Source organism: Rattus norvegicus, chromosome 3 (assembly GCF_021556685.1).
Source record: "Rattus norvegicus strain SHRSP/BbbUtx chromosome 3, alternate assembly SHRSP_T2T, whole genome shotgun sequence".
Classification (NCBI taxonomy): Eukaryota; Metazoa; Chordata; class Mammalia; order Rodentia; family Muridae; genus Rattus; species Rattus norvegicus.
This window is the reverse complement of record NC_141536.1, coordinates 141,919,923-141,937,202: the sequence shown is the minus strand read 5'-3', so window position 1 is coordinate 141,937,202 and position 17,280 is coordinate 141,919,923. Positions and strand designations below refer to the sequence as shown.

At 51.7% G+C, this 17,280-nt stretch overlaps 1 protein-coding gene across 16 annotated transcripts in view; it reads left to right on the top strand.

The window, feature by feature from the left end:
• The window catches only part of Nol4l (nucleolar protein 4-like), a 142,500-nt gene that overhangs the window by 60,347 nt on the left and 64,873 nt on the right, over positions 1–17,280 (top strand). For 10 of the 16 annotated variants that reach the window (XM_087653384.1, XM_087653380.1, XM_087653379.1 and 7 more), the window contains 2 exon segments: positions 6,961–7,116; positions 12,831–12,942. In XM_087653384.1, coding sequence (XP_087509510.1) covers positions 7,045–7,116; positions 12,831–12,942 — 184 coding nt within the window. In that variant the 5' untranslated portion in view covers positions 6,961–7,044. 16 annotated transcript variants of the gene reach the window in all.

The window sequence follows — 17,280 nt, the reverse complement described above, 5'->3', positions numbered from 1 at the left end:
TTACCTTCGTGGATGTGGGGCCTATCATTGCTGTCAGATCTCTTTGTCACCTTCCTCCTGCGGTTCTCACTGAGGATGAGAACATTCTGCTGCTCTTCCCTTAGGGTGTCACACACACAAGGTCCAGGTGGCCGTAGCTCACTGGAGGGCTGTCAGTGTATGTCTCTGTGCCTCTGCAAACCTTGTGCTATCTGAGTTCTGTTTGTCACAGGCCCTCCCTCACCAGACACAGATGGGTTACAGGACCCAGGGTTGAAAAGCAGCAGTTTTTTTTTTTTTTTTAATTGACAAGGTCTTCCTGTATGGCCCCCAGTCTGTCTGGAACTCACTATTCAGCCCAGAATGGACTTGCCCTTGAACTCCTTCTTCAGCCTCCCAAGTGCTAGGATTACAGGTGTGTGCCACCACACCTGACTGAGCAATCAATTTTTAGAGACGGAGTTACTGATAAATGGCGCTCTTGAAGTTTCCCTGGGATAATTTTATGGTCACATTAGACCAGGTGCAAAGCCACTGCTTACCCAAGTGTGCCTAAGAATAGAGGTGGGCGGTTAGGCCAGGGACAGGACAGGCACTAGGTAATGGATCTAGCTGTTCTGTGTATGCACGTGTGTGTGTGTGTGTGTGAGTATGTGTGTGTGGTATGTGTGTATGTATGTGTTTATGTGTGTGTATGTATGTGTGTCGTTTTTGAGACAAGGTCTCACTTTGTAGCTCTGGCTGGCCTGGAACTCACTCTAATTTTTTTTTAAAGATTTATTCATTTATTATATATAAGTACACTGTAGCTGTCTTCAGATACACCAGAAGAGGGCATCAGATCTCCTTACAGATGGTTGTGAGCCACCATGTGGTTGCTGGGAATCGAACTCAGGACCCCTGGAAGAGCAGTCAGTGCTCTTAGCCACTGAGCCATCTCTCCAGCCCTGGAACTCACTCTAGACCCAGGTAGTTTCATACTCCCAGAGATCCACCTGCCTCTACCTAAGTCCTGGGATTAGTAGTATGTGCCACCACACATGTCAACCATTAGGTGTATTTTGAACTCAGAGAAAAACTTATTCCAAGTTTGAGGACAGTCTTAGTATCTTATTTAAGAATTAAGTAGAGACTATGCATCTTCCGATGGTGAATATTACCTCATGGGATCTAGTTTGTAAATGCCTAGATCAGAATGACAAAAGACAAAAGGAGATTGCTAAACACAAGGTGTTCAGGCTAAGTGAATCCAGAGGGAGGAGGTGGACCTTTACCAAGCTTGCTATGCTATGCCTCAGACCAATTCTTACCTCCTCTCTTTCACGTGTGTGCACCTTTGTGCATGTGTGTGCGCACGTGTGTGCTTGTGGAGGACTGAGGCTGATGCTCTAGTTCATCACTGTCCTACCCGATTTTATTGTATTGTGTGGAGATCTTGCTGGCCTGGAACTCAGATTCATCTGCTTCTGCCCTGCCTAGTGCTGGAATGGAAAGTTTATTTTGGGGGGGCAGGTCTTACTGTCAGGACCAGTCCCCTTTGCCAGCTTGCCTGTATTCACTTGGATCTGAACTCTGGTCTGCTTCTGTGGCAAACGCTTTAGCGGTGGACTATGTGCCCTCACACACATTTTTCCTTGATCCTTAGATCCATAAAAGTCCAATGAGGACGTTTATGCCCATCCTACAGATGAGAAAACAGTGTCAAGAAGTGAAAAAGAACTTGGTGGTGGTGGCACATGCTGTTAATCCCAGCTCTCGGAAGGCAAAGAGAGGCAGGCAGATCTCTTCAGTTTGAGGTCAGCCTGGTCTACAGAGTGAGTTCCAGGATACCCAGTGAGTGCTAGACCAAGAGACCCTGTCTTGAGTAACTAAAAGAAAAGGAAAAAGTGAACTGGGCCACCCCAGGTGTTTGAAGAGGTGAGGGGTGCTCTCTGCCTCACTGTTCTTACTGTTTTCTTCATCCCTGCCCACCAGATATTGTCTTCCTCTTCTGGAATCTGTTTCTGAATGAAAGTCCTGTCTGCAGGGAGGTCTGTCTGCCTTTAAGCAAGTGAACCCATTGGTATGTCTCTGTATCAGGGCGATCAAAATTATAACCTGCTTCTTTATACTTCTGACATGAACTTTTACGTTTTTGTTTTTGGTTCTTGGATAGGGTTTCTCTGTTTAGCCCTGGCTATCCTAGAACTAACTTTGTAGACCAAGCTGATCTTGAATTCCGAGAGCTCCTTGCCTCTGCCTCCCAAGTGCTGGCATTAAAGGTGTACAACACTGCCAATTAATTCTTAAATTCAATTATAACTATGTATTTGGGGGTGGGATGCACGAGTGCCATGTGGAGGTCAGAGGGCATCTTTTAGGGGTCAGTTAATCCTACATGCCAGTCAGGGATCCAACTTGGGTCATCAGGCTCGGTGGCAGGTATTTTACCCACCGAGGAATAGCACTAGCCCCAAATTAGCATTTTTATGACAGCATCTTTTTTTAAAAATTTTCATATGTGGTGTGTGTGTGTGTGTGTATGTGTGGTGTGTGTGTGTGTAGTGTGTGTGTGTGTGTGGTGTGTGTGTGGTGTGTGTGTAGTGTGTGTCTGTGGTGTGTGTGTGGTGGGTGGTGTGTGTGTGTGTGTGTATGTGTGGTGTGTGTGTGTGTAGTGTGTGTGTGTGTGTGGTGTGTGTGTGGTGTGTGTGTAGTGTGTGTCTGTGGTGTGTGTGTGGTGGGTGGTGTGTGTGTGTGTGTGTGTGGTGTGTGTATGGTGTGTGTGTGTGGTGTGTGTGTGTCTGTGGTGTGTGTGGTGTGTGTGTGTGTGGTGTGTGTGTGTGTGTGGTGTGTGTGTGTGTGTGTGGTGTGTGTATGGTGTGTGTGTGTGGTGTGTGTGTGTCTGTGGTGTGTGTGGTGTGTGTGTGTGGTGTGTGTGTGTGGTGTGTGTGTGTGTGGTGTGTGTGTGGTGTGTGTGTGTGTGGTGTGTGTGTGTGTGTGGTGTGTGTATGGTGTGTGTGTGGTGTGTGTGTGTCTGTGGTGTGTGTGTGTGTGTGGTGTGTGGTGTGTGTGTGTGTGGTGTGTGTGTGGTGTGTGTCTGTGGTGTGTGTGTGGTGTGTGTGTGGTGTGTGTCTGTGGTGTGTGTGTGTGTGGTGTGTGTGTGTGTGTTGTGTGTGTGTGTGGTGTGTGTATGGTGTGTGTGTGTGGTGTGTGTGTGTCTGTGGTGTGTGTGGTGTGTGTGTGTGTGTGGTGTGTTGTGTGTGTGTGTGGTGTGTGTATGGTGTGTGTGTGTGGTGTGTGTGTGTCTGTGGTGTGTGTGGTGTGTGTGTGTGTGTGGTGTGTGGTGTGTGTGTGGTGTGTGTGTGTGTGTGGTGTGTGTGTGGTGTGTGTGTGTGGTGTGTGGTGTGTGTGTGTGTGGTGTGTGTGTGTGGTGTGTGTGGTGTGTGTCTGTGGTGTGTGTGTGGTGTGTGGTGTGTGTGTGTGGTGTGTGTATGGTGTGTGTGTGTGGTGTGTGTGTGTCTGTGGTGTGTGTGGTGTGTGTGTGTGTGTGGTGTGTGGTGTGTGTGTGGTGTGTGTGTGTGGTGTGTGTGTGTGTGGTGTGTGTGTGTGTGTGGTGTGTGTGGTGTGTGTCTGTGGTGTGTGGTGTGTGTGTGTATGGTGTGTGTGTGTGGTGTGTGTGTGTCTGTGGTGTGTGTGGTGTGTGTGTGTGGTGTGTTGTGTGTGTGTGTGGTGTGTGTATGGTGTGTGTCTGTGGTGTGTGTGTGTCTGTGGTGTGTGTGGTGTGTGTGTGTGTGTGGTGTGTGGTGTGTGTGTGGTGTGTGTGTGTGGTGTGTGTGTGTGTGGTGTGTGTGTGTGTGTGGTGTGTGTGTGGTGTGTGTCTGTGGTGTGTGGTGTGTGTGTGTGGTGTGTGTGTGTGGTGTGTGTGGTGTGTGTGTAGTGTGTGTCTGTGGTGTGTGTGTGGTGTGTGGTGTGTGTGTGTGTGGTGTGTGTATGGTGTGTGTGTGTGGTGTGTGTGTGTCTGTGGTGTGTGTGGTGTGTGTCTGTGGTGTGTGGTGTGTGTGTGGTGTGTGTGTGTGGTGTGTGTGTGTGTGGTGTGTGTGTGTGTGTGGTGTGTGTCTGTGGTGTGTGGTGTGTGTGTGTGTGGTGTGGTGGTATGTGTGGGGGGGTATATAACCATATGCTCACATGGAGGCTAGAGACCATGCCCAGCTTTTTTAGGTTGGTTCTGGGGATTTAGACTCGAGTTCCCATGCTGGGCAGCAAGAGTTTTTTACCCCTAGAGCCATCCACTCAACCTGGAAATCAATACTTTTTCAAAATTGAAGTTTAGAAGTTGGCCATGGTGGCATACACTTTTAATGCCAACACTCAGGAGAAAGAGGCAAGTAGGTCTTTTGAGCCATCCTGGTCTATATTGTGACTTCCAGGCCAGCAAATGCTCTGACTCAAAACAACAAAAATAAGTAATAAAGATGAACAGGTCTACAGAAGACGACAAGGGTCACAGATATTCTTAATAGACTTTTTTTAAAAAGATTTATTTATCTGTTTCATGTATATGCGTACACTGTCATTGTCCTCAGACACACTGGAAGAGGGCCTTGGATCCCATTAGAGATGGCTGTGAGCCACCATGTGGTTCCTGGGATTTGAACTCAGGACCTCTGGAAGAGCAGTCAGTGTCTTAACCACTGAGCCATCTCTCCAGCCCAATAGACTTTTTAATACACTGTGCACACACCTGCATGTCTATATCCAGACTGAGAACTAAAACCTAAGTTGTATTTATTCTTGAGGTTCATTTGGTTTTGGCATTTGGTAAACCTCTAGTTAAAAGTGTATTAGAGGAGGCCAGAGTAATGTCTCAGTGGTTGCTGCTCTTACAAAGTACCTGAGTTTGGTTCCCAGGACTGATATGGTGGCCATTGGTAAGCCTATGAAGAGCTTAGGACTTGAAAGGTTGGGGATCCCCTAAGAAGGTAAAAGTGAGTCCTGGCAGATGTCAACCTGAAGAGATGTGTAATTTCACAGCTCATCTCATAAGTGACCATGAGGGAAGCTGGAAGGTTGTCCACACTGCAGAGCAGTGATGATGGCCCAGCATGTGGCTTTCCTGCACACGTGCATTGCACATGCACATATGTGCTCACACAGATGCCTGCTGTCTGAGGAGTCCCCGTTGAAATGGGTCCTGACTGGCTGGAGGGCTGTGTCAGGCTGGTGAGGCCGTAGCCCATGGTCATCATGCACAGATATTGCCTATGAGTTCTAGGGTTTAGCAGCCCACACCATGGATGCCCCAAGCAGACCAATGGCAAAATGGCCTTCCCATTCTACCTCCACTGCATATCTGTCTGGAAAGACAAAGTATAGAACTGAAGCCGGTCTGTGGCATGCTGGCAAGTCCTGTATTCTCCTTAGAATTTCTGAGGGCCGAACTGTCCATCCTCTGCCACTGTTCCCAGGCAGGCCCTGACCATCCCAACCTCCCTGGGTTGTAATGTTCAGCTCTATCATACACTGGGGGAAATTTGGCCAACCACAAAGCACTTTTGTGTGTGCATGTGTGATACGAGGTCTCTTTGTGTAGCCCTGGATATCTAACTTGCTAGGTAGACCAGGCTGGTCTTGAACTCACAGAAGTCGACAGGAAGTCATGCGTCATCACATCCATTCCAAACAATAACAGCGTTTATGGGAGTAGCCCTGCCTGCCAGGCCTGGTACAGAGCACTGCAGCCCTATCTTCAGTTTGTCCTCATAGAGGTCTGTGGGCAATGGAGTACTTTCTTCCCCTCTCACAGATCAGGGACTCCGTCTGAGGCTCAGAGAGACTCAGGGCCGCACATCACCTACATGGTGGGGCAGAGTGTGTCCAAACTCTGCTGGTCTGCTGCTAGCCAACCGCCTGCTCAGCAGCCCTTGTCTGTCAGTCACCATGTGCCCGGCATGAATCCCACACCTCCACAAGACTGCTGTCCTTGAGCTTGCGTCCTCTGGGGGGACTATCTTAGAGTTGTGCTTTGGGTGTGTTGTCTAACCTCCTTCCATACTATGTTCTCTGAAGCCCCCTAGGGTCTTCCCAATCTACCCAGGGGGGTGACGGGAGAGCTGGTCTCCAGATCTCTGTGGACCTTGTACACTGCGACCAGGAAACACCTTCATGGAGCACTGACCTCACCTAGAACTCATGCCCCGGAGTCTCTTTCCCTTTGGCCTCTCTCCTCACTGAGGTTGGGAGTGGTGTGCAGGTGCCTTCCACAGCTCTTTGCTGCAACGAACTAACTCAGACTTCCTCTTGGCACACCTTGTTGAGTCAGCTGACAGCCTAATGAGAGGCTTGGAGCCCAGGACCACCAGTCTCCCAGCCCAGCCTCATCACATCCACATCCATGTAGCCTCCAGCCTGTTTTTCTGTGCATCTCCCCACACAAAGAGCCTGGGCACTGAGGCTGGCGTTCAGCTGCTGGGGTGGGGAAGGGAAGTGATGAGGGGCTTTTTAGAAAGGCCTAGGTAAAGGCAAGAGCCACCTAGGTGATGGTAGCAGGTCCCCTGGGACCCCAACCCAGGACCACAGTGAAAGGTTACTGCTAATTGGCAAGCTCCTGACGGGCCATATCTATTTAGCACTCCCCCTCCCCAGAGACTTCCAGGATGGTCTTGGCACAGCGTGTGATTCGAGAGCTCTCTGGGAGTCTGGCACAATCTGTCTAAATTGTGAACATGGGGCCTCTTGGTTTCCTAATTTGTACTTGTGTTTCTCTGCCCATTGTTGCTGGTAGATTTCGTAGCCCCCCTCAGCCACCCTGACTTGTACCCTCTCCCCAGATCCAGTGGGTTTCCTATCCTCCCCAGCCCCTAACTGGAACTGTTGGAAGCCATGCTGGACCAGGGAAGCAGCAAAGACCCTTCCCCCTTCCCCTGACCTGTGGCCTGGCCTCGGGGCCCTACTCTCACCCTCCATCAGCCCTGACACTAACTCGGCTTGTCCACCCTGTCACAGGGGGCAGATGGCCTGTCGGAGCCCGAGGGCATCTCTCTGAAACGGGTTGCTGTGGTGGAAGATTTCTTTGACATCATCTACTCGATGCACGTGGAGAGCTCCGCAGAGCCAGGCAAAGCCCCCAAGCACGCTGGGCAGAAGAAAACCTACCGAGCGGTGAGATTTCTGTCTCTGCCTCTGCTGGCAGCCCCAGGCCTTGGCAGGAGGCCATGGGCTCCGCACATGTTGGGCGGGAGGCGGGGCTGGGAGCTGAGGCGTGATGAAGCGGCCTTTGGGGACCCAGGGGGGCATGGGGCAAGGGTATGGCAGCCAGAGATGGCGCTCAGGGTGAGGGGCGGGTTCTGCGGTCAGAGCACAAAGAAGAAGCAGGTTGAAGGGAGGGAGCGAGAGAAAAGGAGATGGGCAGGGCAGAGAGGAAGCCCTCCTCTCCCCAGTTTCAGCCCCTTGTAGCCTGCTGGGGGAGCACAGATAATAAGAATCACAGGGGCCGGTGCATCCACAGCATGGCACAGAGCGCTGCCAGCCTGCCCTAGATGCCTCCCTCCTATGTGTGAGCTTAACCAGGTTACTACAGCACTGTAAGCCAGCCAGCCCTGTGAGTTCCCCAGAGGCTCTGGATCTGAGGACCTGCTTTGTACCTTCAGGGGGTCACAATTGGATTTGGGATGAAGAGGCTGAAGGCAAAAGGATATGTACAAAAGGAGAAATCCTCCAAGACCAGCTCTGATAGAGCAAGAACACTGGGGGCTCAGTGAAAACCCGCTAGCTCTGGACACTGAGTTCTAAGTTTCATGGAGAAGGCAGCGGATATACTGGCTGCCTTTAGGAGGACAGAAAGGAATGGAATGACTCCTAGAGAAATATTACACATCAGGGAAGTGGAAGCAGGGCCACAGACAGAGCAGCAGCCCGGACTTCAAGAGGAGCCTGCTAGGCAAAGGCTTCCTCCCTGTTAGCTCTATCCATCTGTACCCACGGCTCATGCCCAGCTCTGAGCCCACAAGCCAGACGTTTTATTCTCAGCTGAGCACCAAAGGCCATCCTGTGACTAAGGTACGATGGGCTGTTTCCTACTTAAAAAAACAAACCCCAGAACCTCAAGTCACCTGGAGAGGGTCGCCCTGAATAGCAGGCACCTTATATCCTCCAGGCCCCCATGTTGACTTTCTCTTTAGAATTCTATAGTTCTGTTTCTTTGCAGCCAGGCTTGCCCACCTATACCGGGTGAAAATGTCCCAGTGCTCTGCGTAGACACCTGGGGCTGCAGTGGAGCTGACCTGCATGTATAGACATGACTTTCCCATGTGTCCCATTCACAGAATCCCAAATCCCAGAAACCCTTGTCCTCAGATGATGATGGTCTTTTCCCTGGACGGGCACTTAGTTCCTTACTTCTTCAAGTATGTCTGTGCACCATGTGAGTGCAGTTCTCACAGAGGCCAGAAGACAGCATTAGATACCCTGGGCCTGGAGGTACGGACAGTTATAAGTTGCCCCGTGGGTGCTGGGATTCGAACCCCTGTCTTTTGGAAGAGCAGCCAGTGCTTTTAATCACTGAGCTGTCTCTCTTTAGGATGGGCCCTCTGCTGGGAGCCTCAGAGAAGTGAGGAAGCAAACTGAGGGCCACAGGATGATCACCCTGTCTTCCCCCTCCTCTGACTATTCAGTATATGGGCCTGTGAGGAAGGAAGCCAGTCTGAGGGTCTTTGTAAGCGAGGCCACAGAAAGGAGAGCCACCCCTTTGGGACTAGGGTAACCTTGGGACTGAGAAGACTACATTTGCTCATCACTGAGCCTGCTGTGATGCTGAACTTCCCTGTGTGCCAGGCTCTGCCATCAGCCCTTTTCCAGTTTCACCCCTAAGTGTGAGCTATGTAAAAGCTACAGCCATGAAGCAGGGATACCATGAGCCCCATTTTAAGGTGAGCGCCACGGCTGCCTGCAGTCTCTCAGCTGGTGTTCAGAGCCAGGCAGCTGACTGGTACCTGTCCTTCCTTGCCACAGGTCTCCTAGCCACTGGCTATTGTCAGGCATGTGGGCTTGGCTGTCTGAATCTGGTGACTTCCCTGGCTCCTCTGTGCCTTGTCCACAGGGGCTCCTCAGTGGGGTCTGTGGCTCTGAGTGGGGCTGGTCTTGCCAGCTCCTGCACCAAGCAGATAGCTAGACCTTTGCACTTCTGGCTTCTGGTCCATATGCTGCCGTGGGCCCCATTTCCCTGCCCAGCCTGGAGCTGACACATGACTGGCCTGGAGCCGGCTGGGCTGCATACACAGCTGGAATTTCAGCACAGGACCAAAGCTGAGCCCAGCGGGCTAGGACCCTCCTGCAGCAATTGGAGGACAAGGAACTGGTACTCCCACTTCCCCTCCATACCTCCTAACCCTTCCCTCTCTTTCCCTCTTGCCACCTTTCCTGTGCTACCTTATTCCTGTTTCCAGGGCAGAGATAGAAGCTGGATGCTTGCATGTTCCTCCTTCTACCCGCTTCCACTTCCCTCCACCCCGCCTAGCTCCTCAGCCTTGCTCTGTAGACATGAGCTCCCCTTTAGAAAAAGTCCCCAAGTACACCCTGTGCATGGCCGTAGAGAGGCACAGCCTGGCACTGCAGGCTTTCATCATGACCTCGGATGAATGGCTTTTGGATCCGTCACCATGTATTTTGCCAAACCTGAATCCTGGGTCTGCTTTTTTGTCTGTACAGTACAGGGAATTTCAAATTCTTACAGGCCTGAAGTACCTTTGAAGTTGGGAGACAGTAGGGAAGTGGGCAGCCTTGTTCGGGGCACTAAAGGAGGCCAGTTCTTCATTAGGGAAGAGAATCTTTCTAGCAACTGTTCAGCAAAGAATTAGAGAAGAAAGGTTATGCCTTTAAAGCCTGTCTGTAGTTTTGAGAGTCAGGGCAGAAGGCATTTCCATCAGATGATACAGAAGGAGTCACCTTTCAATCAGGGAGCCCTGTCATAGCCTTTCCAGCAGGGCGACTTGAGTATCCAAGGATCCCAGGAGTCTCACTGGTGCTAAACCTGGGGAAGTTCCAGGCTGCTCAAGTTCCCTGAGCCCCTCACACCCACGGAGCTTTCCCCATCTCAGCCAATCTGGGTTGGAGGAACTTTTCTACATCCTTTCCCCCCAGGGATGCTAGGGCCAGATCAGCTTCCAGTGCCCAGATCTGGCTACCCAGGCCACTTTGGAGCTGGGGCCAGATGTGGTCAGCAGCTGCTCCAGGCCCACCATGTGCTAATCCACCACAGGGCAGAAGGAGGATCTTGTAAAGTGGTGCAAATCCCCCCACACCCCGCCCCTCCTCCCAAGCTTCTGTTGGCTTCTGAGTTGGGGAGTGAAAACCAGGCCTTGCAAGTCAGCGACTCTGCAAATAGCTTCTGCTCTCCCTGCCTGTGAAATCTCTCAGTTTTTAACACTAGGAAAAATAGAAAAGGGAAATCCATACATGGTTTCAGGGTCCTGGCAGGAGACTGAGAGCAACCCAGCAGGCAGCCCAGGGTAGCTGAGGGAAGTATACTGGGGACAGGGGTCTTGGAACACCTCCTCCCAAAACATGCAGGCAACCCTCTTATTCTGTTTTGTACATGTGTGTCTATTTCTAGAACAGGGTCTGAAACCATCTGAAAGCTACCATTCTCCTGACATGAACATTTTGTGAGCTTGTGATGATTTCCTTTCTGGTCTTTGTGTGTGTGTGTGTGTGTGTGTGTGTGTGTGTGTGTGTGTGTGTGTGTGTGTATGTATGTATGTATGTATGTATGTATGTCTCCATGTGTCCGTCTATCTCTGGGTGTCTGTGTGTGTCTGCCTGCCTGCCTGCCTGTCTGTGTGTCTGTGTCTATGTGTGCATGCATGTATGTATCTATGTGTGTCTGTGCGTGTGTATTCTGTGTTCCATGGGCACACAAACAGAAATAGAGGTTCCATTTCTAGTCCTGACCAACTAAAGGTTGAATCAAAAATTCTGTGGCACATGAAGGAGGCAGGGTGTGCTGTCCTGTGGGTGCCGATGGCAGTGCAGAGCTAACCCCTAGGCTTCCTTTGACATTCTGCTCCACCCTCTGACAGCCCCAAGGATTTTTTACCTCTCCCATTTCCCTGTGGGACCCACGGCCATAAGATATATCTCCCTGGTCCACTGCTGGGGCCCAGCCAAGATCAGATCTTGTAGTCACCATCCCACCTTGGAGACAGACTCCTGTGCACTCTCAAGGCCAGGAAGCCCAGATAGCTCTGCTCACCCTGTGTGCAGCCCTCAGCAGAGCAGCCTGAGCAGGAACTGTTCTTGAGTCCTGGGAGAGTGTCTTTCTAGTGCAGGTGAACAAGTAAGCCGGGTTCCTCTGGCACGAACCTCACCCTCCTTTCAGCTGACTGCAGCTCTCTTCCCCATAAACACTCAGCTCTTCTGAGACCTAACTTTGGGAGCAATATCTCAGGGGAGTGTGGGACCCCATTATTTGGCCAATCAGCCCCAGCTCTGGCTTTGTCTGGAATAGACTCACTATTCCCAACTCAGCCTGCTCTGAAAGGACTCCCAGAGCTCCAGGCTAGGGTGAAGATGCCTACTTGCCTAGCAAAAAGCCATCCACCTTCTAGTCCTTATCCCTGAAGTGGGCCAACCTTGTCCCCCTCCTCCACTGTGGTTCTCCTATCTGTGTGTGTGGGTTCGCCCTTGTCCTTGACCTCCAGAGCAAGGCAATCAGACAGGGGATTTAGAAGGGAGATAACTCATCAAAGAGACTGCCTGCTCTGCAGAGCATCAAATCAGCTGAGAAGTAACAACTGTGTCACCAAAATTAACTCTAGTTTGCAGCTGGCAGCAGTGGCCGTAGAACTCTGCAGGGCATGAAGCCGGCCAGTGTGGCTGGGCTGGAGCCTTGAAGGCTGCTCCTTAGAGGGCTGCTTCTATCAGCAGAGATTGAGGGTGTCCACTAATCCTTGTCTCTAGTCCCTAGGAAGCAGACTGTGTACTGGCCATGGGAGGAACAGGACCCAGTAGAGTCCAGAGTGGCCCCAAAGCCCTCAGCCAACTTTTCCCGCTGGGCTGTGCTCAGGACAGAATGTTTGGGTTATGCTGCCCCTTAGTGGAGAGGAGCGGAAGAGCTTGGCTTCTAGGCAGAGCATGAGGAAATCAGCTATCAGGCCACCTCTGGCAGAGAGAGGCAAGGTGACATCAGAAGGACACTTTGGACCCTATGGACAGCCAAACCAGAATCAGAGTTTCCCAAAGTGGAGAGCAAAGCTGACCCCCTTGTTAGAGCTCTAGGCTAGAGCTCCCACCCTTCCCTGCTTCCTACCCAGCCTTTTCATATTCTTTCCGTCCCATCTCTACTTCCCTGTCTCCTGCCAGCTCTTCTCCCTCAGTATGGGCGTGTTTGACCTGCAGTACTGCTTCTGAAGAGCTGTGTGACCTCAGCGGAATCCTTGGTTACAAGGAGGAACCTGTGGAAAGTTGGATGCCCCAAAACCAACATTCCATGGCTCTGCCTAAAAAGGTTCTCGGCCTGTGGCTTAGCCCAGGACATCCATGGTAGAACACTGGGCTCTGTTGCTAGGCCAGCGAGGGTACAAGTGGGTCTTAGTTTACACAGCCCTCAGAGGAGAGGCTGTTGTTTTCTAGAGCCGTGTTCACAAGCTCAAGTTTTAGTGGCAGCAATAAAATGTTCTGAGAAGAATAGTGCTTATTAGAGGTTAAAAACTAGATCATGTTTAAATGCTTTTCATTTTCAATTTTTAATCTCCTTTATTCAAGTTTTAAAAACAAGTGGCTCATTTTACAGAAAGGAACGGAGGCCATTGGCCCTCACTGTTGTTGGCGACTAAGTTGCCTCCAAGGTGGCACATGATGTGCAAACTGTTTTCTGGCAGATCGCGGAGACCTACGCCTTCCTCCCCAGAGAGGCTGTGACTCGGTTCCTCATGAGCTGCACGGAATGCCAGAAGAGGATGCACTTTAACTCCAGCGGCCCGGAGCCCAAAGGTGGGGGCCATGCAGCGGACAGGTCCTCCAGAGGCCAGCGTGGGTGGTGGCACTGCCCCGAGAGCCTCGTTTGGATTGGTTTAACTTTCTAATTATTAATTACTTGCTTACTTACTTATTTGTGAGAGAGTTCTCAGCGTATAGCCCAGGCTGGCTCCAAACTGTCAATCCTCCCGCCATATCGTCTCAAATGCTGGGACCGACCATGTGTGTACCACCACACTGCTTCCTTAGTGGTTTTATAAATGTTAAGCTTCTCTCAGAAACCAACAGCCCATCCACCTTGCCCTTGAAGGCTTAGGTTAGCCCCTCTTCCCGCCTAATTTCCAGTTCGAAATGACCAGCCTTCCTGTTCTCTGAGTCTGAGTCTGCCGTCCTAGCCACCTGACCTTGCTCCTGGGGCTGTTTGTCCACTCATGGTCACATGGATCTGGGTCTCTGAAGATAGACACACACCCCATGAGGTAACCTGCCAGTGGTGCCCCCTCACTAAGATCTGCTCCCCGCTCCCCATGCACACCCATGTGACCTCCAATCAGATCAGTGAGGACTGGTTAGAACTGAAAATGGACAGACCACTAGTGGGTAGCCAAAGTTGTCCCTTGCTCTGTTCAGCTCAGTGAGACCATCAAGGCTCCCCTCCAGTATCGTCCTCCACAGCCCATCAGTTTGTCTGCCTGCAGTTGGCTTTGACTGTACCACAGGCCAGCACATTTGGCCATAGTTATCATGGGTGGCTCAGTGTGTTGTGGCTTGGTGGGCGGGGGTGGGGGTTGGGAGGGGAGTACACTGATCAAGGTTCCGGGCCTTCCTATCATACACTGTGCTCTCGGGGTTGGGGATTTGGCTCAGTGGTAGAGCGCTTGCCTAGGAAGCGCAAGGTCCTGGGTTCGATCCCCAGCCCCGAAAAAAGAAAAAAAAAAAAACAATAAAAATACACTGTGCTCTCCCAGCCTCAGGCCTACAAATTATGAGCCACGACAACAGGACAAAGGCAGTGGAGGCAGTTGTCTGACCATGAGAGAACAAAGTAGGAGTGAGAGGAAGCCACTTATCCAGGTAGACCTCTAAGGGCAGGCACCCACCTAGGGAGAACAAGTAGACTGTGCCATGACAGCTGGGTGACAGGGACACTGGCAACAAGCACCTGAGTTATGACACCAGCTGATTCACCAGACCTAGAGGCTTTGCTGCCTGGGAGCTGATGGTACATAGAGCAGGCTCAGAGGTGTGAAGGCCCAGAGCCCAGTGCTGGTTCTGTTGTTGAGAGTGGGCTCCTAGGCCAGGCTGCGTGCAGGGGGGTCTCAGCTCTGTGCATGGGCTTAGTAAGGGTCCCTACTCAGAGAACTGATAAGGCTTGAGAAGTCATCTGTGAGCTTGACACAGGGCTCTAATATGGGAGAGTGACCCTAAGGGGTGCTTGTCACACTGTTAGTCGTGGCCTGGCCCCAAGGCCAAGATAATCCTTGGACTGCAAATGGGCCTGGGGGACTTTTCTCTACTCACACCCCAAACTGCAGGTCTGGACCCTGGTGCTGGCTGCCTAGATCCTGCCCACCCACGTATGCTGGTCCCCTCCTGTTTCTGCCCTAATTGTTTCCATAGCAACGGAGGAGTCAGGCACAACAAAACTGCTGCCTGAAGGAACAGAGGCAAGGCTGCTCTGGGGAGCAGTAGTCTCCCTGCTCTCCTGCTCTTTCCTACTGTGTGGAGGGTGCTCCTCCCCAAAGGCTGCAGGGTCCTCCCTCGGGCTGTGCACTTGTGTGCAGGCACCCTCACAGCAATGTGCTTCCTCTCCACTGGCTGCCTCACCATAGGAGGGTCCTTCCCACCCTTAGCTCAAGGAAGCAGGAGAAGGGGGTTGCTCACATCCCGGAACTGAGTAGAATATAAACCAGCCTGAGGACTGTTTTGAGCCTCTCTCCTGGTGCTTATCTTGACAGGAAGGAGGACAGGTGCCTGCCTATCCTCAGTCTCAGGCAGCTGACCTTCCCACTGCAGAGCGAGCACAGGAAGTCAGAGCACACCCCACAGAAGAGTGGGCCCTGGCCAGGGGCACCCCGTGTGCAGCCGTGTCCCCTGCTGTGTGTCCTATTGCAGGGCAGGGACCTCTCTGAGAATGCCCTGCTCAGAAGCTGTACAGCCAAGGAAACCAAGACCCAAAGAGGTGCTGGGAGTGGCCCCTCATCCAGGCTCCCTCACCCACCTCCCAAGAGAGGGAAGCAGAACTGACTTTGTCAGTAGAGGTCTGTGGGGATGCAGAGACAGAGAAGGAGCCCAGTGTGCAGGGCCCTGGAACTCTGGACACCTTGGGACCATGGGCCCATTGTTAGGTTATGCTGCTCAGGCCCAGATGGCTCCCCTTCCCCTAGACTCTTAGCCAAGAGGCTGCAAAGGGAAGGTCAGAAGTGCCCAACCCCCATCCTGAGCAAAATAGCTGGGTCCATCCACATGCTAGATTTAAAAGGGAAAGATTGGTGTCTAGACTTCCAGTAGAGAACTCCCTATCTGCTCTATGGTCTGAGGCATCAGCCCCCAAATCCTTGCCAGCTTTGTCCTTGGCAGGAGCCCAAGGTCGGGTCTCTACTCATAGTGCTCACCACTGCCTGCAAGCCCCCCCTTCCCTATGGTCAGAGGTAGGCCTCTTATTCCTGTCCCAGGAAGGTGAGGAGGGAGGGGGACACGGGACAGGATGGAGTCTCCTCTGGGGCTGCTGGGAGACTGCCTTGCTTCCTGGCCTCATGCTGGAAAGAAAAGGAGGAAGTGGAGTGGCCCCAGTGAGCAGCTTGTCCCTAGCAGAGTGTGAGCCCCCAACTCCCTACTCCACACAGGAGTATAAACAAAGCAAGCTGCAGAGTCTGGAAGTCCTTGGATTCCAGGGCCTCCACACCACAACCTTTCCTACCAATGCCAGTGGGAACTGATCCTGAGAGCAGCCTGACTTCCTGGGCAGAGGAACTTCTGAGGGTCCATTCCTGCTTTCTCTGTGTGACTACATACTGTGACACAGTTGCAAACTGTGAGCTGGCAACAAACAACACAGGTTGTACTTGTGCTTCCTCTGGAGCAGTTGAATCATCAAGTCAGACTCGCGTGCACTTCCCAGGACCAAGCTTGCATATCCCTCCCTCCTGCCTGTGCTTTCCAGACACGGTCTGCCTGTTGCTGGCTTCCATCTTGCTGTGCTGGCTGGCCTTTCTTCCCCTGGTTCACACACTCACTGAGTGACAGTGGGAGATGCACAGCCTTTCTATGTGGTGGTGTCGTGTTTGCAAAGAAGAAGTGTTAATTACTATGAGCACCCGTTTCCTGGGTCTTTGGGTATATGTGGAGACCTTAGGAGGTGCTCTGTTCTTGGCTGAGAAACCCATGCTGGGCCATTTATACTCTTAGGAGAGCTTTCTTAACCACTCCAAGGCCCTCTGGGCTCCCATAGACTCCGACACACCCCATTTCACCCTGTTCATCATCCTCGTCCCTTAGCCTCTACGCCTTCATGCAGTGAGCAGTAAATCTGAGTGATGGGAGACTCGGATGTGTAAAAGACACCCATTCTGCAGGGCCTCTGGACTTGCCTGGCCACTGACTACCTTCTTTCAATCTAGACTTGGGGTCCCTGTTTAGTGTCCTAGTCTGAACTCCCCAAGGTTGGCTGGTCTTATGGCTTCTCTGCCCCTCATGTGGATGTCCTCTTGTACCCAGCCAGTATCTGGAAACTTCTGTCATCTCTGGACTGAGAAGTTCTTTAGATTAAAGGTTGTGAGAATAGGTACCTGGAGAATGTGAAGATCATTCCATTTTGGAATCTGTGTTGATTGACAGGTGCCTTTGGTATCCACTGTGGAGGTTGAGCTTAACTTGGCCTGTCATATCCAAGGCAGAACCTAAGTTGTTGATCCTTTCCAAAGCCCCAGAGAATCAGGCTGAGCACTTGGGCTGGTTTCCATTTTTCTTGGCAAGGAGTTGTTGAAATGTTGTTAGGTGGTACTTCCTCAGGCTTTCTTCCTAGCAGCTTGCTGGATCACTTAGCCTCAATGATGATGGCTTTTAACTCTCCTCTTTCCATAGTAACAGTGCCCAGTGCAGAGGCATCAGTGGCATAGGCATGACCACCGAATGTGTTGGCACAGAGGACCACGCTGTCCAGACAACTCAGGGAATCCCCCTCTTCCTGTTTGCACTCTGCCTTAACTTGCCTGGCATAGCATGGCATCCTCCCCACGCCAGGCTGCCATTGGCTTTACATCTGCCAATGCTCTACTCACCATATCCAGAGCTTAGATCCCCCAGCCCTTCTGCCATCCTCCTCACTGTGGCAAGCCAGTTCTGACCTCCCAT